Raw genomic sequence first — 27916 nt, 5'->3', positions numbered from 1 at the left:
TATTTCATGTTTATATTATTAGACCTGTACCAGTGTTCATAGCTGATGTTGTTGTATTCAGTAATTACTTTCTTTTTTTAACGTTACATCTCCTGACACAGAATTATTTCCTGAAAATAGTTTTGCCTTTAATTCCTAAAGATAAGTCTTTTGTCTTTTTTTAATTGCTTAATTTTCTCTGTACCTATTGCTAATTGTTTCTTACCTTCATAGGACCTTTGATCAGTGCTGTCACACCAAATAATCTGTCAGTCGGCAGTTCCCTGCTGGAGACACCCCTCTTACAGTCCTGCATTCTCCAGGGCAGCTTTGTTCAAAGGCCAGCTTCTATGTCACTTCCTTCTGATTTTCTCCTGTTTGAAACTGTTTCTTGTATCTCAAATTTTCCTTCTTAGTGAACTCCTTTGTTCTGATGGGACACATTTGCCGTCAGTTTCACCAGGTGAATCAGTTGCTACAGAAACAGAGGACACAGTAGTGAAAGCCCTCGATAAACCCAGCTTCAGACTCTCAGGGCTCTGAGACACACTCGGTGGCAGTTCTCAGTCTCCTTGACAGTTGTCATCCTGGAATTGGTTTACTGTCTTCCTGGAAACTTTCTTTACTTCTATTCTGTGTTAGATCTTTTATTTTCTAAATCCCATTTCCAAGAGTATAAAACACTGCAAAAAGTTTTATGCCACATATGAAGCAAATGCCAAACTACTTCAGTCTGGTGCGGAAACAAGTGAAGACGCATCCAGGACCCACTCACTGGGCCCTCGTGCCCATCAGCAAACCCAGAACCTGAAACTCCAGTGGCTGACATGAAGTTGTGTTTTTAAATTCTCTTGCCTCCAAATTGCTTGTTTCTGTTGGTTTGCAGTATCTGTGTTCCGTGTTGGTGGCTATACTTAGATGTCTGTTCCTCTTTAATAGTCTCATGGTTAAGAGTGAGGAACTTAAAAGCTAATCTGGGAGTTCTGAGCATAAGAGGGCATTTTTGTCAGTGTTGAGCTTCAGTGTAGGGTGGTCTGGTGGGCTTAATTTGGGAAGTTGTGGTGTCTCTATGTTTAGGGCTTCTCTTGAGTTTGTTGGAATCCCCAGAAAATTTTCTTCCTGCAAGAGTCAAGCTGCTAGAATGTGGGGAACTCAATGGGTTGGGGTAACAGTGCCCAGCATTTAGTATGAATATGATAAGAATGCCATGTCTTCAACTGTGCCAACTTCTGGACAAAAGAGCCTCTGTTTTACCCTTTATAGAGCAAAACCTCTGGTCTTCTGCCAGCGTGCAGGAAGGGGAGGTGCCGGGAGCTGCCTTTCCAGTAGCTCTTTCCCAGTCCTCCCCATTTTAGGCCCCTCCTTTACCTCACAGATCTAGAACTATCTGAAATTTCACTTCTTAAGCCTTTTAAGGGTTATGTGATACAAATTAGGTTTTTTCTCAGCTTTTCCTGTGGCTACTGTAGCGTCTGACCTTTTCGGATCTACACAGTAGGATACAGCTCACGGATCAATTTTCTTGCCTCCAAATTTTTGTTGCTATTTCTCTTTTCTTATCTTCCTGCCACTGCGAGTTTCTCCTTTCTTTTTCAGTGTGGCCTTAGTTTCGGTGATGCTTTGGAAAGGACAGAAATTAAATGTATATGCTTACTCTTCCATCTTAACTTGAAAGTTAGTAAGTTCAATTTAAAATGATGTATTTCAGAAGTGGCCATTCGTGTTAATATTTTTTACATTAAAATTCCATGTCTAGGGTTTATTTCCAAGAAGTCAAAGATACTTAAAACTTTATATAGTTATAATAGCTTTATATAGTTACAGATAAAACTATATAAACTTTATAGAGTTATAAATATATATATATAGCTCACCAGAAAAGGCATTTTTTCTTCAATGCCAACTTTGATTGCTGTCTTGGGAGTGACCGCATGATTGTGGTTCATATCAAAATACTGGGGTCTGTGTAATGTATTAAACATTATTTACTTGTATCACTGAAAGGCTCAAGGGAAAATGCATAAGAAATTTGATGGTTAACTAGTATTCTCAAAGTAATTCCCCCATCTCATTTCTCTTTTTTCATGTTCAAGTGACTATATATATAAAATCACTTATTCTTTTTCTTCATAGCTGGGACAAGAAGAAAGATATGAATTACTCAATGTCCTGGAATTCACCAGGTAAAACATCTACTCTGTGATTTGTATCTATGAGATAAATTTCTATCCATTTTTACTTTTTTCCTTTTAAATAACTAGAAAGTATGCTTTTTTTATTTAAACTTATTTAGACAAAATATGAAAACCTTAAGTATAGTTTTTAACTGTCAAAAGTGTAGATAAATCACAAACAGCTTTCTTCAGAGTGTTGCAAGGCATGACTCCTAAACGCAGTATACAAATATTTTTTAACATGACTGTGTACATCCCAGCTGTGAGTGTGAGATATAAAACCAGGAGTCTGACAGCCAGTGATCTCCTGTATAAGGCAAATTCCCATGCTAACTTTCTTAGAAAAGGCGTTTTCTTTTCAATGCCAACTTTAATTTCTGTCTTAGTTGGGGGTGACCACATGATAGTGTTTAATATCAAAATAATAGGGTCTAATTTATTAAACATTGTTTTCTTCTATGCACTGAAATGCTGAAGGTAAAATGCATAAGGTGTTTTGTAGTTAACTGTAATAGAGTATTCCCAAAGTAATTCCCCCATCTCTCTTTTTCTCCATGTCCAAGTGACTATTTTTCCTAAACCTGCTTTTATTATATCTGTAATAGAAGTAGTATGTCAATATGTTTGTTTATTAACACACACTTAGAAGCACTGTACTAAAAGTAGTAAGTACTCTGAAGAAAAATAAAGCAAGGGGAGGAGTTTAAGCTCCTTCAGGATGCTGGGATGGGGGTAGGCTTAAGGATGAAAGTGAGAAAACTGAACGTGATGGTATTAAAGTAGTCTCTGTGAAAAACATTAGTGGTTTGGCCTAAGACTCTGGCAGTGAAAATAAAGTGAAAGTGATAGATTCCTTTTGGAGCAATGTCGGGGACTTGAGAATGGCTTGGGATATGGAAGGAGAAAAGAGGGCGTAGTTAGAGTCTCTGGCATGAACAGCTGGGTGGGTGTAGGACCAGATTACATAGATAGCAGGTGCAGGAATAGGAATAGATGTGGAGGGTGAGCTGTTTGAATCATTAAGTTTTAGAAGCCCATGAGATACACAAACTGAGGTGTCAGAGATAGGCTGTTGGATATGAGGTCCTGAAACATCAAAGAGAAGCCTGTAGCTGAAATGTAAATTCGGTAGTCATTGGCCTGTACGTGGTATTTAAAGCCATGAAAATGAGTTGGATCTGCTGGATATAAAATATCGAGTGAGGGAAACAAGAAAGGCTGAGGGTACTGAGCTATGAATAACTCCAACTTTTAAGGCTTGATTTGAAAAAAAGGAATCAGCAAAAGAGACTGCTTTGTGCTTAGGGAAATAGAGGATAAAGAGGATAACAGCACAAAGCCAAGAGAAAAGGATGACTGAGGAGAGAATAGCCATCTGTGCCCAGCTGCTGTAAGGGTGGGTGAGACAGAGGTTGGATGTGTGCATTGGATGTAGCCATTCAGGGGAGTGGTGAGGGGAGACGTGCAGTGGGAATGACTGGGGAGGGGGGCAGTTCGTGGAGACAGCATGTAGAGGAGCTGTTCTGAGACTTGAGCTGTGAAGGGGATGGGAGGCGAGGAGAGCAGGCTGAAAGGGCATGCCCCTTGTGGCCGAGGGTTGTCAGGGGTTAGTTTCGGAGCAGACAGACTAGAATATGTTTAAATACTGATGAGAAGGACCCATTCTAGAAGGAAAAGATGCAGATTCCAAGGAAAGCAACATAACTTTAGGAGTGGGGTTGCTGAGCGAGGTGAAAAGGTTCCCCTGCTAGGAAAAAATCTAGGAAAAGGTCTCTGCTAGGAAAAAAAGTTTCCTCCATTGTATCAAGGAAAGAGCCAGAGGGTGCTGCACAGAGGGTATATGTGGTTTCAATGGCAGAAAGAACAGGGATTTATTGTCTGAGGCATCCGTTAAGATGAATTGCAAAAATTCACAGTCTGGAGTGACAAGAGTGCATTGGAGACTGGGAGAATGGAGCAGGTGTTTATAATCCTGTAGAGAGAACAAGCTTATTAGTTAGACAAGTGGGTTGCTGGGCAGTACAGAGACCATGATCAGTTGACATTGGTTTCATGTGTTTACCAATCTTTGTGCCTGGTGACTTTTGTTCAGCAATGTCCACTTACTCTGGTGTTCCCCAGAAAGAGTTCCCATTCACCCAGGATTCAGGAGTTTTGCCAGGAGAACAAAAGAGCAAGGAAGTTGATGACTTTGAGATCATGTCACGAAGCTGAATTAAAAGAGGCACGAATTAAAAGAGGCACAAATTAAGAACGTCTGAGATGGAGTATAGAATATCCAGACATCATTGCAAAGGACCCAAATAAGTGTGTTCCTAAAGCACAGGGATAGAGATCACACCCACTACTACAGTGGAGATTATAGATGGAGAGTAAGCAAGAACTGAGTACTTCCAGATACTCTGAAACTCCTGATGGTACACCATGATGTAATATCTAACTGCTACTTCATATTGGTCTCGTCTCAGTATGTTAGCAGCAGAGCATCATAAGATAAAACAGATGGATGTAAACACTTGGCAAGTGCTTTCTCCCTTTCATTTTTGGAGAGGCTGCTTTACATGCTTGGTACCAAATGGCGCCCATCCTATACGATGCTGTATCAGTTTGTTCTGTTCAGAACACACATTTGCTGTCCCTTTGCTAATGCATTGAAATATGTTGTGTATTAGTCTAACACTTTCTATTAATCTTTATATAAGCAGCACAATTAAAATTAAAATGTTTTTGCTCATTAGCTTAGTTAGCATTGTAATATAAACTCGGTTTTTTACATGATGTCCATGGTTTGCTCATAATCATTGAAAAACAATAGTTGTGAATACTAAAGTCAGTTTGAAAGTGCTGGTGTTTGCCTTTATGTGTGACTGGGTATGTACTTAAAATCAAGTATCATTTTATTTTTAATAAAAGCTGTAGTGAAAATTCATCTTACAAGATACTGGCTTAAATATTTTTTAAATCTGAAACATTGAAGCAGAGCTCCTATCTCCTCTGATGGGTCCTAACTCCTCCAGGATTCTAGGGAGCCTTTTGTAAATTATTGCTCTACGGCAGCAGATGGTACCCTGGTGCCTTAAGGAACATAATGTAGCTTTCAAAGGTACCCAACTGTACGTACACCCAGGGGATTGTTTGTATATGTGGAAGGACAGGGCTCATGTTTTGGTCAAATTTATTTTTTTCACTGTGAGTCTTAAAATATGTGAGGCATGACACACACATATATATGCATATTCTCAGTATGAAGACACATTATGGGAAACCTCTTTCTTTCAGCACTAGAAAAAGAATGTCGGTGATTGTTCGCACTCCATCCGGGAAATTACGACTTTACTGCAAAGGAGCTGTAAGTTTTTATTTTTGCCTTTTACAGTTTTGATTTATGATGGTTCATAATGTGTATGTTAAGCATTCTGCTATGGAAATGTAACACAGATGTTTAGCATGAAGTTGCTGACATCCACTTTTGTTGGTGTTTTATAGTAATAGTATTCAGCCTCTTCTGGTGAAATGTGAAATTCCTTCTGGGTAAATTTGGTGCTTTGAAAAAGTTTGGCCTAGGTTATTTATATAATTCAATTTCTGATACAGAATATTTGACATTTATAGTATATAAATATGTTGGAAGACAATTACATACAAAAATCTTTTTAAATGTGTTAGAAATGTAGTGATTCACAGCAGTTTGAATCTAATTATTTAAAGACCACAGAAATGGGTGAAAAAATTTAATCACAATTACTGCTATAATTTCTTCATGTGGTAATTACCATTTGTCTTGCATTGTTTTAATTATAACTGTATTTCTAACTATTGGTTGGCTTTGGTACATTGGCAAGTTACATTGACAGAAATTGTGGTATGTCATTCTAGCTGAATTTCCCTGGTTAAAATATGTTTATGCTCATGGAAAAACAAAAAATCTACTGACCGGGGCCTTCTCTGGTTCTTAAAATTAGTCAGTATTTTCCTTCTGAATTATCCTCTCCAGGTGCCTAGTCCATTTGGACTAGTCAGGTAACTTACCAAGTTGGAACTTCCCAATTTTAAATATAATCAACTATATTGCTTTAGCACATGGAACTTGGAAACTGAACTTAGTAAGAAGTCCAACCTTATTACTTAAATTTCTGTTGAGAATGTTTTGCAATGCCTTGTTTATAAAGCTTGAAGTGCAATTTTTGAATGCCTTAGTTTTAAAGCATTTTGGTAGAATTATTTTATGATGTCCCATGAATTTCATTTTAGAATTCCTTTGGTTATTGATTCAAACGTCTAACATTTATTCATTGTGTGCATTTTATCTACCAGACTTTGAACTGCATTTTGGGGATAGGAAGATAAGACCCAAGACTTGTTAGAAGCTTAAGACTAGTCAAGGAAATATATATAAAGAAAAGATTAGGATACAATATTGACGTATATTGTTAAAATCTACCAAATCCAAATGGTAACATTCAGTGATAAGGGAATAAAGAAAGCCTTTAAGACCTCCCACTTTAAATGGCCAATATGTGTCTGGTTTACTAAATCAAACTCACATTCTTTCTTAGTTTTGAGTACTCTTCTATCCAGACACTTTGGGGAGTTAAAGCATTGAATAAAAAAATAAAAACACTAGACTTCCCTTTTGGTAATTTTCATATTTAGCTTGCTTATTGCATTGTTTCACCCACTCCCAAATTGGCTGTGAAATGCGGTTAAATACTAAAAATGCATAAACATGTAAAACAGCAATGTACATTTGAGAACTACATGGAATATGACATGGAATAGCAGACTGTTAGGTGAAAAGGTAAGCATTAGGTCATGGTTTTTACATGCTCAAGAACTTGTACTATTTTTATGGATCATTCTGATGCCATTTAGGAAGATTATTTAAAGCAGAAAAGATATGCATACAGAGTTACCACTTAAGGATATTGACTATAGTCCAGGCAAGAATTGCTAAGGATCTGAGCCAAAAACATTACAGGGAGGATTAAGAAGACAGAGATTTAGGATTTAGTAATTGATTGCATGTGGGTGATGAGGGAAAATATGACTGTGGGTAAAATTGCAATATTTCCAGAATCCCTCTCCTGGCATTATTGCATCTCCATATCAATATGTGTTTCCAAGGGGTGGAGAGAAGTAGTCCATCTCCATATCAATAGGTGATTATACGGGAGATGGACAAGCCAGTGTGAGTGGGACAAGGAGAGGTTTTTGGGCCTCCCCAGTGGAAAATGGGAGAGAAACGAGCGAGTGAGAGTGACTGCCAGAGAGCGAATGGAGCCAGGCTCCTTGTAAGCAATAAATGGGTTTCCCCCACTTTATTTTTTTCCCAGGACTGATTGTGGCTTCACAGGTTTATTTTGCCCCAGGCTGGGAATACACGCCCCTGCCTCCTCACCCCCAGGGTTTCAGTGACCCAGGACTACTGTCAGGGACCTGCGTACATGAAGTGGTACTGCTTACCAAGATAGAGGGCTGGGAACTACATCTGGACCATAAGGCAAAAATATCTGAATTTCACAGTGGAAAAAAATCTGGAAAAAAAAAGTGCCAATATAAATTTAGGAGTTAACAAGTGTAGTTGGAGACTGAGAGAAGGGGATTGATGAGATCTCATATGAAAAAAATATTACATGAAAAGAGAGGAAGATTAAAGGTGAAAAGTAGAAGATCTAAAAAAGGAGATGGAAATTTGGAGGAGAGACTGAGGAATCTGTTGATTCCTTGGTAGAGTTAATAATCAATAGTGATAAATGCAACAGAATATTTTAGTAATAAAAGTTTATTAAGAAGTCATCAGTATGTTCCAGCTGAGGTAGCATAGTCTGTTTATCCTTTGATGTATCTCTTCTATTCCAAAATCATGGTAGCGATGGATATAGTATAAAGGGAAAGTAGAAAGATAAAACCAGGCTCAAAAACAAGATAAACATCTTTGTAGATCAAAATGGGAATAGAAAACCAAAGTGGTACATTGAACTGAAGTCTTGAGCTGAGTAGGATGCAAATTGCAGGCACTGGGAGCAGAGGCTGGAATTTGGTTTTCTGTGGGGCAAAGGGGGCAAATAATACTTAATGTAAAATGCTGATGGGAACCAGCCTCCCCTCTTTAAAGCCTGAGACAGTGGTGAGCTCCCTAATCATGAGAAGAGATTGAGGGGCGCTCATGCCAACCTCTGCTGGAGGGTGTATAAAACCACTAGACTGGGATGCTTGCAAAGAGGAAAGAGAGCAAGAGCAAAACTTAGAGACACATGAGGAAATCTCATGCCAAAGAGAAAATAAGCACATAAATAACTGGAGCATGAATTCACTCCAGATGAAATCATTTGTGTAGACCTTCTAACAAAGGATGTTTGAGGTTCAACATGATAAAAATTAGTTATTTTTAATCAAAAAGAAATTGGGAAGGGGAGCAGAGATCCATGTAAGATAAATTACAAATCATAAATAAATTTAAGAAAAAATATCAAGAGATGGAATAAACCCCAGATTAGACAGACTTGAAGGAGTAGGGGATAGAGTTAATGAAGGGACAAAATTACTGAAGTTAATCTAAACTATAGCATAAAGAGATGGTGGGTTGTGGGTGTGTATGTTTATGGATGACTTGTTTTTCTTGCTTTTTTTCCAGATTTTCTGCAATGAGGTTGTCTTACTTTGTTCATTTTTGAATTTAAAAAAATGGAAAAGTACACAATGCACAATTTATGTCTGCAACAGTACCATTTAGGAAAAGTTAGATTTATGCAAATAAAAATTTACTTATTCAATAAAATAAAAAATCTTATTCCAACACTTACATGCCAGAAGATAAATTAGAAACTTGACAAATATACTTAATGCTTTGAGGACCTTGGGATGATTGAAAGTTTCGAATTAAGTGCCCCCTAAATAAAATTCCCTGTGCCATATGCAAAATAAGACTACATCTGAATTATTTTTTTTTAAGCAGTTCACCACCACATCAGAGGCAAAGTATAGAAAATTCTGAATAGCACACATCATCAAAGAAAATGGTTGTCTGTATTTACACATAAATGTGTCTAATGTCTTTAGCAAACACCTGTTCAAAGGGGTCTGAGCTTCATGCAGCAGGTCTGTCTCACCTTGTTGTTTAACCTGACAACAGAATCCGATTCCTTGATGGTAATTGGCTATTTATAGCAAGATTATGTAGATAACTTTCATGTACCTTGCATTGCTTAAATAAGTAATTGTTAAGACCTCTTTTGTTTTCTGCTCATTGTCTTCTTATTGTTGACTCTTGTATTTCTTTGTATAGTCCTTCTTTATTTGGCAATGTTATATAATATGGTATTTCATACAAGAGAAATTTCAGAATGATTGAGAATTACAGCAAGTGTTTTACTTATATAACACGTATTTTTTGAACACCTGCCATGTGCAAGACACCATAGGTGAGGACAGAGCAGCATTGGAACTTCAGTTTAAAAGATGAATAAGCATGATGTTGAGCATCTTTTCATGTGTCTGTTGGCCATCTCTATGACTTCTTCAGAAAATTGTCTATTCTGGTCCTCTGCCCATTTTTTAACTAGATTTTTTGTGTGTGTGGTGTTGAGTTGGATGAGTTACTTACATTTTTTAGATATTAATGCCTTATTGGATATATTATTTGTAAATATAGTCTCCCATCCAGTAGGTTGCCTTTTTGTCTTGATGATTTCCCTCATATGCAGAAAGTTTTTAGTTTTATGTAGTCCCACTTGTTTATTTTTGTTTTTGTTCACCTTGCCTAGAAAGACATATTCAAAAAAATATTTCTGAGACTGTGTCCAAGAGTTTACTGCCTACATTTTAGTTTAGGAGTTTTCAAGCCTTCATTTAGATCTTTAATCCATTTTTAGTTTATTTTTGTGTACTGTGTAAGAAAGTGGTCTAGTTTTATTCTTTTGCATGTAGCTATCAAGTTTTCCCAGTACCATTTATTGAAGAGACTGTCTTTTTCCCATTGTATATTCTTGCCTTCTTTGTTACAGATTAATTGACCACGTAAGTGTGGGGTTTTTTCTCGGCTCTTTACTCTGTTCCATCAATGTATCTATTTTTGTGCCAGTTCCATACTGTTTTGGTTACTATAGCTTTGTAGTATAGTTTGAAAGCAGGGAGCTAGATATCTCCAGCTTTGTTCATCATCCTCAAGATTGCTTTGGCTATTCAGGGTCTTTTATTCTTCCATATAAATTTTAGGATTATTTATTCTAATTCTATGAAAAATACCATTGGCATTTTAATAGTGATTTCTTGACTATGTAGATTGCTTTGGGCAGTATGGATTTTTATTTTAAGTAAGGTATCATTGATAACAATCTTATGAAGGTTTCACATGAGGAATATTGTGGTTCCCACATTCACCCATATTATCAAGTCCCCTCCAACCCCATTGCAATCACTGTCCATCAGTGTAGTAAGATGCTATAGAGTCATTACTTGTCTTCTTCATGCTATATGGGCAGTATGGATATTTTAACAATATTCTTCCAATCCATGAGCACTGTATATCTTTCTATTTATTTGTGTCATCTTCAGTTTTTGTAATCAATGTCTTATAATTTTCAGACTACAGCTCTTTTATCTCCTTAGTTAAATTTATTCCTAGGTGTTTTATTCTTTTTGATGCAATTGTAAATGGGATTGTTTTCTCAATTTCTCTTTTTACTAGTTCATTATTAGTATGTAGAAATGCAACATATTTCTGTATATTGATTTTGCATCCTGCAGCTTTGCTGAATTCATTTATTAGTTCCAGTAGTTTTTGGTGGAATCTTTAGGCTTTTCTATATATAGTATCATATATCTGCAAATGGTGCATTGCAGAGTTGAGATTGAGTTGCAGATATTGAGCCATCCTTGCATCCCTGGATTACTTGATCATAATGAATAATCCTTTTAATATATTTTTAATTGTGTTTACTAATATTTTGCCGAAGATTTTTACATCTATGTTAATTAGGATGTTAGTCTGTAATTTTCATTTTTTATAGAGTATTTTTCTGATTTTGGTATCAGAGTAATGCTGGCTTCATAGAATAAATTTAGAAGCATTCCTTCATCTTCTTTTTTTTGAAATAATTTGAGGATAGGTATTAATTCTTCTTTAAATATTTGATAGACTTCTCCTGTGAAGCCATCTGGTCCTCATTGTTTTTTGGGAGTTTTTGGATTGCTAGTAATCAGTCTGTTCAGATTTTCTATTTCTTTCTAGTTTAGTCTTGGAAAATTGTGTATTTTTAGGAATTTATCCATTTCTTTGAGGTTGTCCAATTTGGTAACAGGGAAACAACTTTTTTACTGAAAATTCACCTAAAATGAATTATTTAACATGAAGCTGCAGTTTCTTTACATGAGTAACCTCAGCAGCCTCTCCTCCCCATGATTTTCCCACTCTTACCTTGCTAAGTACCAGGACACCACATAAGTTAGGATTTTCTGTAAATGTGGAACTCATCAGGCTCTAAGCCTGACCCTAGAGGGTACACAGGCTTTCATTCCTCTCATGAAACCTTTTTTGTTGTTGTTCCTAACAGTGGACCAAATACTTGATATAGCCCTCTGAATAAATGAGTATTACTTCGGGTGAAAGGGTTATGTCTTTATTATTCACATGTAAGCATGGCCAGTGGTGACTGTCACTTGAAAACATACTATTCAGTTCATACAGAGCACCACATTCTGTCCTCTGCTTTCCTTGATACTATAAAGAAAGTAAAAAAATTTTCTATTCTGAGCATCAGTTTCTTCCACTAGAATGCTTGGTTACATTACAGAATTTAATCTGACTAGCCTTATTACTTACCACTTTTGTTTTCACGATTTTAATATTTGAAAAGATTTTCTTAGTTGGCCTATTTTAATTTCATTGAAGATTTCATTAGCCTTTGAAAAATACAGAGTTCGTAAGTTATACCTTTCATTCTCAGAAATAGCCATGAGGGGAAATTATCATTTCCTTTTGCTTTGCCCCCCTTCCCATTCCGCCACTGAAAAATGAAAAGAAATTCATAATTGGGGACTGGAATATTCCATCTGTTCTGAGGTCACTAAGTTCTGTTTCTCTCAAGGGTTCTAAATCATACTCCATTAGTCTACTTCGAAATCTCAACCCTGAGACTGGAGATCCCAAAATGGGTAATACCACTGAGAAAGTAATTGCAGGTAAATGATTTATTTTTTCCTGGTCTAATAAAACCATGAAGGCCAAATACTAAACTTTTTAAACATTAAACTCAAGCTGAAGAATAAAAGAGCAATAGGCAATTTATAAAGGGGGGAAAAAAAGAAACACAAGTGGTGCATAAAGTTAAATCTGAAGGAGACTTAATGATAATCCACTAATTGAATATTACAACTAAGTCAGTTTCATCTTAAAGCTAAAGTGACACAGTCAGAAGTATTCAGCTATAAGGCAATACTGGGTTTCTCCAAGATTCTCCATATTCTACCCACCAGCCCACACAGTGATTTAGATCTGTGTTTCTCAAAGTTGGCTCTTTCGTGCACACCGGTCACATAAAGATGCCCTAGCCCCTGGCAGGTTCAGTAGTGACTGAACTGGGGACACATCCCATGTCACCCCCTTGGAGATGCGCTGTGCTCATTAGCATCTTAAAGGCTCTAAGAAGTATTGTAGCAGGGAAAGCTCTTCAGCTCTTTTCAGTCCAGCATTTCCCAACCCCCTTGAGGGTTGCACCCTGCTTCCTGTGGCATCTGTGAACACTGCAGTGTTCTGCAAAACCTGCAGGGGTAGGGAGAGATCTTGCTGCACCTGGGAGGTAAGTGGAATATTGACAGAATATGAGATTTTGGACGTTGGAGTAACTATGGATTTATTCAGAAAGGAGAAAGATAAAAATACAGGTCTAGAACCTTATTTCTCAGTGTTAAAAGGAAAATCGTATTATTAGGGGAAGATATTTTGTGCTTTAAACTTAGGCTAAAAGTGATTGTTTTTATACTGATTTGCTGCTAGTAATATTGCCAATATCAACTTTATTAAACTCAGAATGCTTAAAATAATATCTTCTGTTTGTTTTCCAGGACACTGTAATTTATGATCGACTGGCAGAGACTTCAAAATACAAAGAAATTACGCTAAAACATTTAGAACAGTTTGCTACAGAAGGTGAGTATAATATGGCAATAAAGCATGATTAAAAAAGAGTCATATACTGCTATTATCTTTCATTGTTATTTCACTTAGAGATTCCTAAAGATAACAATGCTGATAATTTAAATTATACTGTATACTGTTCCCATATTTTTATTTTGCTTTCCTGTATTTATTAAAAATTTGCAAGACTTCGTGCCTACATTGTAGAGAGTGTAGGACTGTAAATCTGTGTACTTTTCAGAATGAATACTATATACAGTTTAAATACTTCACTTTGTTTCTCAAACAAGGCAGAAGGAAAAGAAACAAGAGTCAAAAGAACTGAATATTCTAATCTGATTAAGAAAGTAGTTATTCACTTCAGTTTCAACTAAGGACTTTTTATTAAGGCCCTGTGACATGCCTGGCTCTCTGTGAAGCCTGAGAATCTGTGGTAAACGTGGACTGGTCCCCTACTGAATTATATGATCTGTACAGCAAAAAGTGCAGAGTCTAGGGAGAGGATCTAGATTAGATGAAAGGAAGTGAAAGTTGTTAAACATTAGGGTCAGTTACTGTAAAAATCTGTAGTCTTACCTCTAACTTAACAGAGGCAGCCAGAGCTGTACCTAAATCTCCCACCTGTTTCACACCTGTTGGCTTCAGCCAGAAAGGCTGCCAGTGGCACTAAGCCTGACCTCTGATCAAACCCTTCTCCTCTTCATCCAACCTGCAAAAAGATAGGAATGTTTAAAAAGCAAGAACATAAAGAACCTTCTCCCAATTCTCTCCCCAAAAATGCAAAAGCATGGAGACACACATGTCCATAGAGTTGAGATTCCTTCAGGCGCAACCCTTGGCGGACGCAGCAGGAGTGAGCTACCCCGCTGCACAGCACAGGGCCTTTTTTTTTTTTTTTTTTTTTGAAGAGGAGGGAAGCCTCCTCTCTGCTTGTGATGTTAAAGAGATTCCAGCTCCTAGATAATTTCAAACGGGCCTGGCCTCCGGCTCCACCCACTCTTTCTGGCCCTGGGTTGAACAACACTTCTACCCCGTGGCCAACCACATTTCCAAAAAAGAAAACATCCTAATATGGCCCCACGTATTCCAGTTCTCTTCTCAGTGATCTAGCAATAGAAAACCCTACTCCTTTCACCAGAGAGGAGTCCTCTGGGCACTTTACAGCATGTGTTCTTTGCTGGTTGTTTCTGCCATGTTCCCTGGCCTTATTTTGGCTTGCGATCAGTAGCACCTAGTTATTCTGAGAGTTAAATGACCTTCAGGGAGGGCGTGGACTTCTTGGGAGCCTAATCAGCTGCATTTGTCACGGCTGACAAATGCTTTTGCTTCTTCCTCCTCCCAGCCCATCAACTTTTTTTTCTGGCTGAGGGGAGCCTCCAGTGAGTTAGGAAATTGACAGGCACCAACACCTGGGAGTAGGTCACCTGAAACATTAGCTTTCATTGTTTTCCCAGGGTGTCGCTGATGGATATTCTTGTTCTGTCACTATCCCTCAATTTTTTTGGACTCTGGTACTTCAGATTTACAGTGGTAAAAAGCAGTAATAAATGGTAAAAATCAGTAATAAATGCAAGCATATATCCCAGGAAGAGGAAGGTGGTCTTCCCAGAGACTCCGCTGGGCTGGCTCCCTCTCCTCCTTCCTTCACGAACATCTGTGAAGCCACGACGAGGAGTCAGACGCTGTGCTCAGCACTGGAGTTACAGATAGGAAGATCTGCAGGTCCCTGCCTTCCAGGACCTTTAAGCTAATATAAGAGGTCCACGAGAAAAACAGTATAAAACATTGTCATTCACACTCTAGGCATGTTTGGGGATTTCTGTCTTGAGGTCTGGTGAAAGGAGCATGCTTCAAAGAGGTGCCTTGAAGAACTCAGTCTTAAAGTAGATACAAGGCAGACAGCAGAGGGAGGGTGGAATGGAGAAGGTGGAATGGTCTCAGCCCATGCAGAGATCCTGTTATGTAAATGGCAGAGAATGAGGTTGAAGACAGCTGATGTGTGGTGAATGACCCAGACTTTGGAGTTTGGACTTCATCCTGGCAAATGACTGAAAGTCTTCAAACAAAGGAATAACCTGATAATACAAGGATTTTAGCAGATACTGTAGGCATGGAGGATGGATTGAAAGAGCTGGGAATTAGAGGCAGGGTGCCAGTTTTAAAGGCTGGGGGAACACTAATACACATTTTATACTAAGGTTGTATCATACTTGAATCAGACTTCAGCATATTGTTTGAATTGAAACAGTCTTCAAAATGAGACTGTTAAATAAAAATGGAAATGTCAGACTTCTGAGTAAAACCTTATTTGATGTTAGTGGTCATATGCTACCCTTTTTCAGGGTTGCGAACACTGTGTTTTGCTGTGGCTGAGATTTCAGAGAGCGACTTTCAGGAGTGGCGAGCAGTCTATCAGCGCGCGTCTACGTCTGTGCAGAACAGGCTGCTCAAACTCGAAGAGAGTTATGAGTTAATTGAAAAGGTACGTGGAAAACTATTTTGGTTGTATAAAAAGTTTGGTTTCCAGAAAACTTCTACCTTCACTCAAGGTACCAATTATATAAAATTCAAAATATCATGGCAGACCACTTAATGTTGAATCTCCTCTAATCTAAGCATTGACAAATGTTAATGCCAATTAGTTTTGCTGAAAAGTGTCTGTAATTACTTTGTATAGACCTTCACTTTCCTCACAATTTTGAATCAAAGTAAGGTAGCCCAACAATCTCCTTGCCAGTGCTTCTGTATCGCTGGAGATATGCGGATGCCCCTCCACACATTCGTCACACATGCACACAAGTTACACACGTGTGTGTATGTACATAGAGTAAATAAAGGTATATAATGTGTAATACAAAATAATATAACTATACAGCTTGTATGACTCTATAGCTAATAATAAAGAATATATGAACAGTCCAGCACTTACACTAGGCCAGTCATTCATTGTACATTTACACACACACACCCTTCATTTCTGTCACAACTAAAAATCCCCTCATTTCACATATAAAGGAACCAAGACTATTCAGCAAAAAGTGATGGATATGCTGTGATTGATGCTGTATAAGTAGTCGGAAATCTTGCTTTCTTAATTAAGAATAGCAAACATTTTACTGTGTGTCAGGTGCTCTTCATAACACTTCAGTCTACTAACCCATGTAATTCTCACAACATCCCTTTGATGTAGGCTCTGCCAGTTATCGCAGTTTTACAGGTGAAAAAATCAAGGCAACAGAGAGGTTAAGTAATTTGGCCGAGATTACACAGCTCCATAAGAGGGTGAGCCAGAATTCTCACTCTGGCTACAGAGTTCTTATTTTTAGTCACTCAGGTATCTTCATTCTAACCCTTAACTTTCCATTAAATAACTTCCTAATTACATAATCCCTGCAACTATACTCATGTTTGCCCGGCATAGAATCAAGCTTGCCTGCTAGCTACAGTTTCCTTGATCTTGCCTTTGGTGAGTAAAGGCCCACATTTTCTTCCTCCTTTCTCTCCAGCAGTGTACCTCCTGGTACTTCCTTTCTTGAAAGGCAGCCGGCCCCACTGATGCCTCCCCGGACTCTTTCCCTTTCCCGCTCCCCACGTACCCTCCCCACGTCCCCTCCCCACGTCGTGCTCCAGCTACAAGGGGTTTCTGTGTTGTACACAACTGTCACATGTGACTCGAGATGCCATTCTCCTGCCTCCTTGGTGGATTGGGATCACTTTGGGAGCTCGTTTGTTTCTCCTATCTTGCTTGAACTTATATTTGTCTCCTGCTTATTTCTCAGAGGACTTGATAGCATGTGTGGTACCTTCCAACTTGATATGCACTTCCCAGCTTTAGAGGTACACACCTAGTCAGGGGCTCGTTATCAGTCAACATACTGAATTTCTCTTTCTCCGTTTTTTCCTAATGTGTATATATGATATGTCTTGGGGTATTAGGTGGAAAAATAAAGTAATATTTTATTATTTATGAGGCCAGACCATATTTTCTTTCAGTCTTTCAAGCCAAAGTCACATGTTGTCTTGAAGTACTAATGGTATTGATTTTTTTTGAAGTATAGTTGATATGCAGTCTTACATTGGTTGCAGGTATACAGCACAGTGGTTCAGCACTTCCCCATATTATTAAATCCTCACCCCCACTAGTGCGCTTACTGTCTGTCAACATAGGAAAATGTTACAGAATCTTTGGCTATACTCCACATGCTGTACTACCATCCCCGTGACCAACTTATTTTATGATTGAGAATTTTTGTGCTGATTTTTAATCTTTTGCTTTACTTTTTCTTTTGAGAAGTAAAAAAAAAATTTTTTACCACATTTGGAAATGATTCTTCTCCTATGTCCTTTTCTACACAACCTTAATATAATGTAACCTCCCCCACCATGGTAGTGTGATAGAATTAACATGTAATAAGTGACAATAAAATATTTGGAAATTAATTCTAAACACTAAATTCTGTTTCTTTGTGAAGCTAGTATAGAAAATTCTGGAGGGACTCTTCTCCCCTCCTGGCGTGAGCCATGAGCTCTGTCCTTTCACTTTATCTCTAAATAAAAGCCTGTACCTTGCTCTCCTAAAAAAGAAAATTCTGGAGTTGAATATTTAATGTGCCTAAAATATTTTCTCTGAATATCCTAGAGTTTATGGATAAATTTTACAGGTTTAACAGTTGTTGCAGTGTGTACGTGCATTTAATATCCATTACTAAAAGCCTTGTGACTTTCATCTTTTATGTGGAACAGGTGTTCAACCTTTTTCCAGCAGATGGCGACCGTGAGTCACAAGTTGTCTGGGGAAATCTGTTACATGCATATTTTTAGTTTAGAAATATCGAAGCCTCTCTTATGACTGCCTCTTATCTAAATAGAATAAAAAGTGGAATTTATAACCAATTCCTTTTTACTTTATGACAGGGCATAGTCTCTAAGTTTTATTGAAAAATGTAAGACCTAGAAAGGTGAAGAGTGGTTCCCTTGCTCAGACAGCTCATTCCAAATAAGTACTGGTTTTCTTTATCTATTCCTACCCCTGAAGTCATAGTTTCACTCAGTTATTCACTTAATTAACTTTCATTAGGAGTTAATAGATGCTGGGTATCAGGGATACACAAGCAAAAGGGAACACTTGGCTGAGGCCCTCTGAACCCGAACAAAATCCTTAAGTAAGGAAATCTGAAGGAACCAGATAGTGACCCAGTCCTGGTCCAAAGTAAGCGTTCAGAGAAGTGGTAATTTCTGAAATGAGCCTCAAAAGATTATTTTACCAGTTAAAGGAGATCAGAGGTCTTATGGGTGTGGCGGGAAGAACAGGCGTAAAGATACAAGAATAAAGCCTCTGCAACCAACAGCTATTTTCCTGAAAAAATACTTTTCATCCCTGATTATTTGAGGCCTGTAAGGTTTTTAATATGTATAGAGCCAGGATGATATCACTTCTTCCTTGGCCTGAGCTTCCATTCTTTGCTCAGATCAGCTGGAGTTCGATAGGACTTGTGAATGACGTCCATGAAAACCACCCTCATGAGGCAAGTTCTACCATGTCCGAGCCCAGGTTCCACTGGGATGTTACCCCGGCTTAAATCTGGCTGTCATTGCCTTAGCATGCATCCATTTTGACCTCTTCCTTGGCTTTTTTAAATAAGAAATGTTGATTATGTAATTTTTTATGTAAGAGGAATCTCTTTTTTATGTAGGCCATAATACTGGGCTTAGCATATAAGGTAAGGAATTTTAAACAATGAGTGGTTTTCAAATCTTCTTAAGTGCAGAACCCATTTTCCAAACAAAATATTACCTGAATCATATGTAATAGACAAAAGCAGAACTTCTCTGGTTAAAGAGTGGAGTGGGTGGGGAGAAGCCCCTAATTACCTCCCCTCAGCCTCCACCTTGTCCTCACCATGGCCTGTGAGGAGCTTCTCACAATTCTGGGGCTCCCCTGAGCATAGTTTGAACTTCCAGCTGTGCGTGAACTTTTTAGGAAATGTGCTTCTCAAAATTACCATAGATATCTTCCCTTTTCAACAAAAGAATTGGACATCATTGTGGCTGTATACAAGATGTTCCTGAACAAATTTGAATTAAAGATGCAAAATGCCATTGACACACTGATGATGTCACATTAAAAACATTCAAAATTTGATAGATTTGTGGAGCTCTTCCTGAAAACAAGAACATTTTTAATATTTTATAAAATAAGTGAAAATTATATAACATGATTAAGCCTGTACTTTGAAACCCTGCTCTCTACCTTTTCCCTCCAATATTTGTTCAAATAAGCCATTCAGTTTTTGAAATTTAGTTAAAGCCTCATTTATTTGAGGACTATAACTCCTAGCAAAGCTGAAAAAAATAGGCCAAAGACATCCAGGAGGGCAACGACATTTTCCCCCTGGAACATGGCTTTGTTACTTTAATACCCCAGCACATCTGAGCGCTAGACCCATTTGCACACCCTTCACTTTCCAGGCACACTAAAGGAATAGTCCTCCAGTGTTGTTAGCCCTACTGTCAGTTATCGTTAGATGAAAGGATTCAGGACTTTTAAATGTATTTATAAAACATCGTCATCATCTCTGTTACAAGGTTTTATGGTTGGACTCCAACATTTGCACTCAGGTGGTAAACTTTTCAGGATTTAAAAAAAATTATTTTAAATGCTGATGGTTGTTTCAAGATAGTACTAAAACATCTTTTCTCTGCTACTAAATATTGGCCAAGAGGTGACAGTTATTACAAGAAAGGCAAAATCATTCAAGAGTAAGAAGGTTCACACAGTTAAAAGGCAAAAGGATTATAGACCCATATCAGATCCTTAAGGTGTCTTGGCCCAATTTGAGAAGAACTGTAGCATCACTTATGACCGTGAGGACAGTAACACCTCTTCATGTCTGCTCATCCCCACTTGAGAGAATTTACAGTTGTCTCATTCTTTCAGACAACACACTTGACCTGTTTTACCTTCTTTAACCTCATTCATTTGAAAGACAGTGAATATATTTGGACTTGGAGTTTTCGGTTGTGAAAGCACTTACAGTGTTGGTCTATATTTTTAAGAAACATATTTTTTAAATAAAACAAAACCATTTTTGGCCAGGAAAAATTGCAAATAAACAACAGAATCATTATGAAAGTTTATGCTTCTTTAGCGGTGGTTGTGCTAAAATATATCTCGCCTTCTCTGGTCTGCCACTTTACATTTATTCTAACATCTTTCTAAGACACATAAATATTTTTCTTCTGCCTCAGGTTCATAGTATGCTGCTGGGTTCCTTTCAAAATTAGTAGTACAGAGGGCTCTGATCTTTATCAGGGAAGATTCCTAATTAAACCATAGGTTGAAAATATGAAGGTGTGGCCATCAGGGTAAATAGAGCTTTTTGAAATGTTTTATATTTATTTGCTTTAGTAGGAAAGTGCAGTTATATCTTTAGAATTGCATAATACCTACTAATTGCTTCTCATGTTTACAAAAGCAAAATCTTTATCTTGAGCAGTACAGAAAACAGAGTGACATATAATAGCTGTCTTGACTGGGCAATGATTGAAGCAGTATTTCCCTGGTGATAATATTGTTCATTTCTTTTGTTATGAAGCATAGATTGCAAAATATATGTTTTAGAAAATGAAAACTTTTATCTGTTAAAATTTTTTTTTAATAGACCATGGGTCTGAGGGGATCATTTCTGAGTTTAAAAGTAATCAGAAAGCTGTAATTCTGGCATCATCTACCTCTCCTTTGAATCAGATAGCAGTGTTGTCATTTGTAATTTAGGATTGATGTATACCCTCCTCTGGGTTGATGTTTCATGAGAGCAGGGACCAGTTTTATGGTATTCATCACTCTGTCTCCAGCACCTGCCTGTCTGGTTTATATTAACCACTGAATAAATAGCCAGTGAATAAATGATTCCTTAAATCATTTATTCAAGAGCTAAATTCATTTAGTAGGTGCTTGCTTAATGAAAACCTGGCCCCTATTACCAATACAGTTCATGCTTTCTTCACATGGAAGATGTTGATATCAAATGTGTTGTCATTAAGGATTAAGGATATGATAGAAAAAGAGCTAATAATTTCAGTGCATTATATAGAAATGTAGACTCAATCATTTAAGAAACCTGTCTTCCAAATTATTTAATATATGAATGTGAGAAGTACATGGTTGGAAAGATTAAACAACAAATGCCTGCACACGTGGCACACTCTGTTCTGGGCTCTGGGCACAGCAGGGGAAAAAGACAGAAAAATCCTTGTCTTCCTTTTAGTGGTGGGAGAAAGGCAGTAAACTGGTAAACTGAAAAATGGAACTCCAGACATGGCTTAGTGCCCTGGGCACTGAGATTAGGAGCTAAAATAGGACGGTGAGGTGTAAGGATCTTTTTACATGTCCTTAACTACCCCCCTCCCCCCCCCCCACACACACAAATGTGGTTGACATTTCTGGGACTTTTTAAAGACTGCCTTGATGTGGCATCCTATAGATCTATATAACCATTACAGTCAGTGTGACTAAACACAACAGTTTAGTGCCCTTTGCAACATGTGGCAATGAGCGGTTTAGAGGGTTCCTAGAAAATGTAAAACTTAATGGAAAACAGGACTTTTCTTGAACATTCATGACTGCCAACTTCACAGTAACTTCTGTATTAGAACAGAATGCTTTTTCAGATAAACTGCTACTTCTATTCTTAGTAGCTGCAAATATCACTTTCATTTGTACTAAAAAATGAAATGTACTAGTTGAAAATTTTACATGATGTACTGGTGATTTCATGGTTTAAAATTCCAGTAGTTTCCTGTTTTACTGTTTGCTTAAGAACATTCAGAGTCGGCCAGTTCATCTGCTAATAAGACCTGCAATTTTTGAGCGCTCATTCAACGCCAAGCCCTCTGCTCTCTACTCAGATTGTTTAGTTCAAGGACCTCCAAAGTGGGGTACACAAGATGATCCATTGGGGTGAGCCAGAAGACATTGTAACTTCTGTTTCTATGTTTTATCTCCTCATTTTTTATAGTTTCTGTTTCTGCAATTTGCAATGTACATAATTTATTATTAACAGAACAAATACGTTACATAAAACCACAGCGGTGTCACAGAGAACTACCCAACATTTCTGCCTAACTCACTACTCAAAAAGTTTGAGATAGTTGATTTAATTTTATCCTCAGAACAACCCTGTTGAATCCATATTACTAGCCTTATCTTGCTGTTGTAGAAATTCTCAGGTACGTCCATCACTGAAGAACAAATACCCAGTGGCTGACAGAAGAGGGATTCAATTCCCAGTTCTGTCTTAACTCCAAATCCCACGTTGAGAATCTTAATGTTACTTTGCACATGTGGTTTGGAATAAAGCAAGAATGTATGTAATATGTCGTAGACTTGAGAAGTAAAAGGTAACCAAATAGTTACGTAAACACTAGATCATCACTTGGGTTTGGGAGGCTGTGGCTGCTCAGTACATGTCTACTTAGTAAATGAGGCAGCCTCTGTGTACTCTGTTTTCCTTTAAAATGAAGTTAGAAATATGTTCTTCTTGATTTTCCTTCAACTTGTCTTTAGAATCTTCTGATTTTAAGTACTTAGAATTGCCTTGGATCTCTAATGACATGCTGCTTCTTTCTAGCCTCATATATTCCTTATTATGAGCAGTTCATGATAGACTCTCCACACTGGGTATTGCTGTCTTCTTACTCAGATAAGATGGACGTGTTGTTTTTGCGAGCTACACCCAATCTCGTCTCAAATCCTAATTCTTTTCAGCTGGGTGTGTGAATTCTGACCTTATTTGGCAAGGCTTTGGCTGTGTGAGAGTTCATATATGATTTCTGTGGTTCAAAAGCACCAAGTTAAAACCTACTTCTTGGTCTTGGAAACAGAAGCAGGCAAATGAGCCATCCAGCGATTTAATGCTCTTAATCTTAGCATACCATAGCCCAGTTTAAACTAAAAGGAAGTATGAGGTTCTCCTCTTTTAAGTAAAACCCCATTGTTGTGTGTTAAAACATGTTGAGAAGAAAAGGCACAAGAGTGAATGATGCCCAGTGGAATGCAGGACAGAGAGGATCCAGCAATCTTTGAGAGCCAGCATTGTAGAATGACTGAAAATCCCGTAGCCCCCAGCACATCCATATTCCAGGGTTATATTTTAAAGGTAAGACAGTGGTGACTGCAGTAGCCCCTTAACTGGTCTTAAGGCCTCCATTTTTGCTCTTCCATCCCCAGTCAGCCACTAGTGAACTTTCTGAAACACAGATCTGATGTCCTGCCCCTCCCCTTCCAAAATTCTTTCCCAGACACCTTTTGCCTTTGGAATCCTCAACATAACACACAGACCCTTCACTTCCATTCTCTGCCAGCTTCCAGCCTCATCTTTTTCTTAGCTTACTACTCAAAGTTTGAGATGACTGATCCAATTTCATCCTCAGAACAACCCTATTAAATTACTATTATTTAAGTCACCACTACACCTCATTTCATGTATTGTTTCCATATTGACTAAATGGCAACTTCTCAAACACAATATGCTTTCACATACCTCTGTCTTCGCATGTGAACTTCTGTTTGGAATTCCTTTCCCCATCCCTCCTAGTTGCTTGGCTAACTCTTACATCTTCATTCAGGATTTAAGGTTAAGTGTTAACTCGTGTTTGGTGGGTTTTTTTGAGCCACCCACACTAAGACGATACTTCTTTCCTGGGTTTATCCTTTGTACCATAAAATTTTTTATTTCCTTGTACTGGATAGCATATAGGGCTGTAATTATTTTGGAAGAGCACTGACAGCACTCCTATCTTACAGGTAAGGCTTTGCCCATAGTTTGGGATTGCAAGGAGAGGAATAAGCTTGCACCAGGGGATCTAAGGCCATGCTAAGAAAGGCAGGTAGCAGTTGGACAAGGAGATGTCCAGAACAGTCAGTCAGGATGGAGCCCAGTGCAGAGATGGGCTGCTCACAGGTATTCTACATCAGGCATCTGCAAACTTTGGCACAAGGGCCAAATCCACCCACTGCCTATTTCTGTAAATACAGTGTTACTCTAACAGAGCTAAACCCATTGTTTTACACATTGTCTTTGGCTGTTTTTATACTACAGTAACTATACTAACTAAGTAGTTAGCGGAGAATGCCCAGCCCTCAAACCCTAAATTACTTACTACCTGTCCTTTTATAGAAGAAGATTGTCAGCCTTGCTCTACATAAGCAATTCTTAGGGTTGGTCCTCAGGCCAAAAGCACTGTCCCCATTGCACATTTCCTCTCCACCTCAGACCTACTCAGCAATAAAATGGGGCCAGAATCTAAATGTAATAAGTCCTTCCAGGGACTCTGAAACCACCTCTAGGTTCTTGGTCCCCTGGCTAATAACTTGGGGCTTGATGACAGCCAGGCGGCCAGGGTCTGGTAAAAAGGATACCAGTTAAACAAAAGGAGATACGATCAGAAAACAAGGCAGGAGGGAATCCAAAGAAGAATTTCCAGTGGAACATTCTGAAATATATAAACTCCATGAAGGAGGGAACTTGTTGATGTATCCTACCATCTTGCCCAGAACTACAGGTGTGGTGTATATTTGGGAATAAATGAATGCAAGCATGCATGTGTGCTTGGAAAGGTGCCATTTCCAGACGAGGCTCTGAGGCCCAGGTGGGAACAGGCAACAGGTGCACCTGGCAGGAGTGGCTCAGGACTGAGGCTGAAGCCTATTCACAGAAATAAAGTTGTTACTAAAGACTGAAGGACAGAGACAAATGCTTAAATACCTGATGATTTGAATGAAATTCTAACTTTCATTTAATCTCAGTTTTATTTTCCATTCACTGCCTTTGGGTGTTTATTGATTCTTGGGTTTTTGTTCTTACCATCATAGCTCAGCTATACCTCTTATTTGACCTTCACTAATTTACTCAGCCTCCCCCAAGTTGTTAACTGAATTAATAAGTGTTAAGCACTTAGCAGTCTCTGGTACATTTTCTCTCTTTAAGGTAATATTTCTCCATCTTCCAGTCACAATCTTATTTCTTATATTGAAATAAAGGTTATCAAATGTTGCTAATATTTATCCATATTTACTCCAGTGGGAAAATCTTTGCTTATAGATATGATTTCTTATTTGTCTTTGAAGAAACTCTGCTAAATAGCCCGTGTTGTAATGTGAAGCTTAAGTTGACATGAGTTTGATTATTATACTTTTTCTCATTTAGGAACAGAGCACAAACTTATTAAAAATCCAAAATAAGTAATAATATTTGCTAATTTGGAAATAAGCCATTGTAAGTTTGTTATTTAACAAAATACATATGTACCAAGAAAAACACAATTTCTAAATCTGTCACATTACAGTTTACCATATAGTTTTTAAATACTCTGCATGAAACTTTTTATCTTCACTAGGGTAGAAATTTTACATTTATATGCCTGTTTTTAAATTCTGCATACATTATGAACATCTGAAGAAGAAAATAAAATTATTAAGGGCTTTACCAGGTGAATAAATATTATGTCATTACTTTTTGGTGATAACTAAATCTATATTATGTCCAAGAGTCATCAACCTGGAACCTTTTTAACTTTTAGCATAGTGACATTTTGAAAGTAAAATTAGTGTTTGTTTTTTTTAATTCCATAAATGCCATGGGAATTTTATCATGTTTCAACACTTTCTGAATATGTAATTCCCATAGTGCCCATTAGTGGCCATCTGTGTAAGGGAATACATGTTTGAGATGAAACTGATTGCAGCCTAAACTCTTGTGTTATGATCAGGAAAAGCACGCAAAGTTCACATTTTTTTTCTAATTGTCATGTAGCTAAAGGTATTAATTTCCAGAGGCAAAACAGCTTTTCACTCAAGATCCTAATCTCACAATCAGTGACACCAGGGCAAAGGAAAGGAGGCTGCAGAGCCTTCCACTAATATTAGTAAGAGCTGTACTCGAGGAGCTCTTAGGGTAGAAGGAAGATTAGCAGGCTTAGGAATGCACTTTTTCCTTAATAGGTATCAAAGTAGACCCACTGAAGATTTGCTGAGTATTCAGAAATCTTTCATTACCCTTTTTAGAAATTTCTGTTATCCAAAACAAAATGAACAGAAGAGCAGTAGACTCATAGACACTGAGAAGTGACTGGTTGGTACTATGGGGTGGGTGGATGGATGGGGTGGGGGATGAAAGGGCATAAGAATTCTCAATCATAATATAAGTTGGTCACAAGGATGGTAGTACAGCATGGAGAACATAGCCAATGATTGTGTAACATCTTCCCACACTGACAGACAGTACCCATACTAGTGGAGGTGAGGACCTAATATGGGTAACTGTTGAACCAATGTTGTATACCTGACACCAATATGAGATTGTATATCAATGATACTTCAATAAAAAAAGTGTGTGTGTGTGTGTATATATATATATATATATATATATACACACACATATATATATATAAAGAAATTCCTGTTATCATAGTCTCCAACACACTCTACATTAATCTACTTGTAACTTTTCTCAGCATACACATTGCTAACCCTATCTCTTTGTTCCTTTATATTACTTTTGCCTGGCTTGAAAGATGTTTTTACCTATACAAAGCCAAGCGCTTTCCTTCTTCACATTAGGTTTCAACATGATCTCCCCTTCACGTTCATCTTTTTTTTATTAGATTTGTACGTGATAACATATACATGTGTACTTGCTAAGCTCATTTCTCCCCTTAGAGTAGAGCTAGAAAATATACAAAGACACTTGTTTATATCTCTCCATTGAAAACATTCACCACATGGCTCTCACATTATCTAGGTAACCCAGGGTTTTGTGAAACAGATTACAAAAAAAATTTTTAGTTTAGAAAATTTTGAGAGCTTGTATTACTGAACTTTCCCCATGATCACTTAAAAATCTCATCACACACTCTGCAGAATATTTAATATTTGAATGCAGCTATATTCTGATCTTCCCTGGGATATGGGCCAGAATGACTTAGCTGAGCTGCAAATACCCTAAATGGAGCTGAAATAATTGGTAGAATTGCTGTCTAAAGATTGAAATACAGCAATTGTAATACTGGCATAGTTGATGCTGAACTGCTCATTCTTTTCATTCTCGAACTTGTTGATAATTGCTCATCAGGTTATGATAGGTTTCAAATCTGCTTCTCATTAAAGATAATAAAATACTACTCTCTCCTTAAAGAAGGAAATTTGCCTTCCTTATGTATTATATACTAAGAAGTCATACATCAAGTACATCTAATAGCTGAATAAGTTATTTGGAATGTATTGAAAAGAAAATGGTCTAGATTGCAACAATACTTTACAATATTTGGATTTTGAATTTTCTTTTTTGGTTATTCACTCATTCAGCAAACATTGAATGCTGACTGTCAGTATTCAGATTCATACATTTAAACAGCTCACCTTAATATGATAAGATGTGTAAAGGTTCTATCATAGCACAGCAGGAGGGAAAACTTCTTTTAAGAAGCAAAGGAAGGCTTCAAAGAAGCAGTAACCTTTGAGTTTGGCCCAACAGGATGAGCCAAGTTTCACCAAGCAAGATGGGCAATGTGTGTATGCATCGATACATATATGTGCACAAGTAAACACACAGGTACAAACACTAATGCCTGT

At 37.7% G+C, this 27916-nt stretch overlaps 1 protein-coding gene across 4 annotated transcripts in view; it reads left to right on the top strand.

The window, feature by feature from the left end:
* ATP8A1 (ATPase phospholipid transporting 8A1) overlaps positions 1-27916 on the top strand; it is a 216983-nt gene that overhangs the window by 97788 nt on the left and 91279 nt on the right. For all 4 annotated transcript variants that reach the window (XM_036905468.2, XM_036905471.2, XM_036905469.2 and 1 more), the window contains 4 exons: positions 2113-2162; positions 5433-5502; positions 13215-13299; positions 15630-15769. In XM_036905468.2, the coding sequence (XP_036761363.2) occupies positions 2113-2162; positions 5433-5502; positions 13215-13299; positions 15630-15769 (345 nt within the window). The remainder of the gene's footprint in view (positions 1-2112; positions 2163-5432; positions 5503-13214; positions 13300-15629; positions 15770-27916) is intronic.

This window comes from Manis pentadactyla, chromosome 5 (genome assembly GCF_030020395.1).
Source record: "Manis pentadactyla isolate mManPen7 chromosome 5, mManPen7.hap1, whole genome shotgun sequence".
Lineage (NCBI taxonomy): Eukaryota > Metazoa > Chordata > Mammalia > Pholidota > Manidae > Manis > Manis pentadactyla.
Note: the sequence above shows the minus strand (reverse complement) of the source record. Positions and strands in the feature narration are given on the sequence as shown.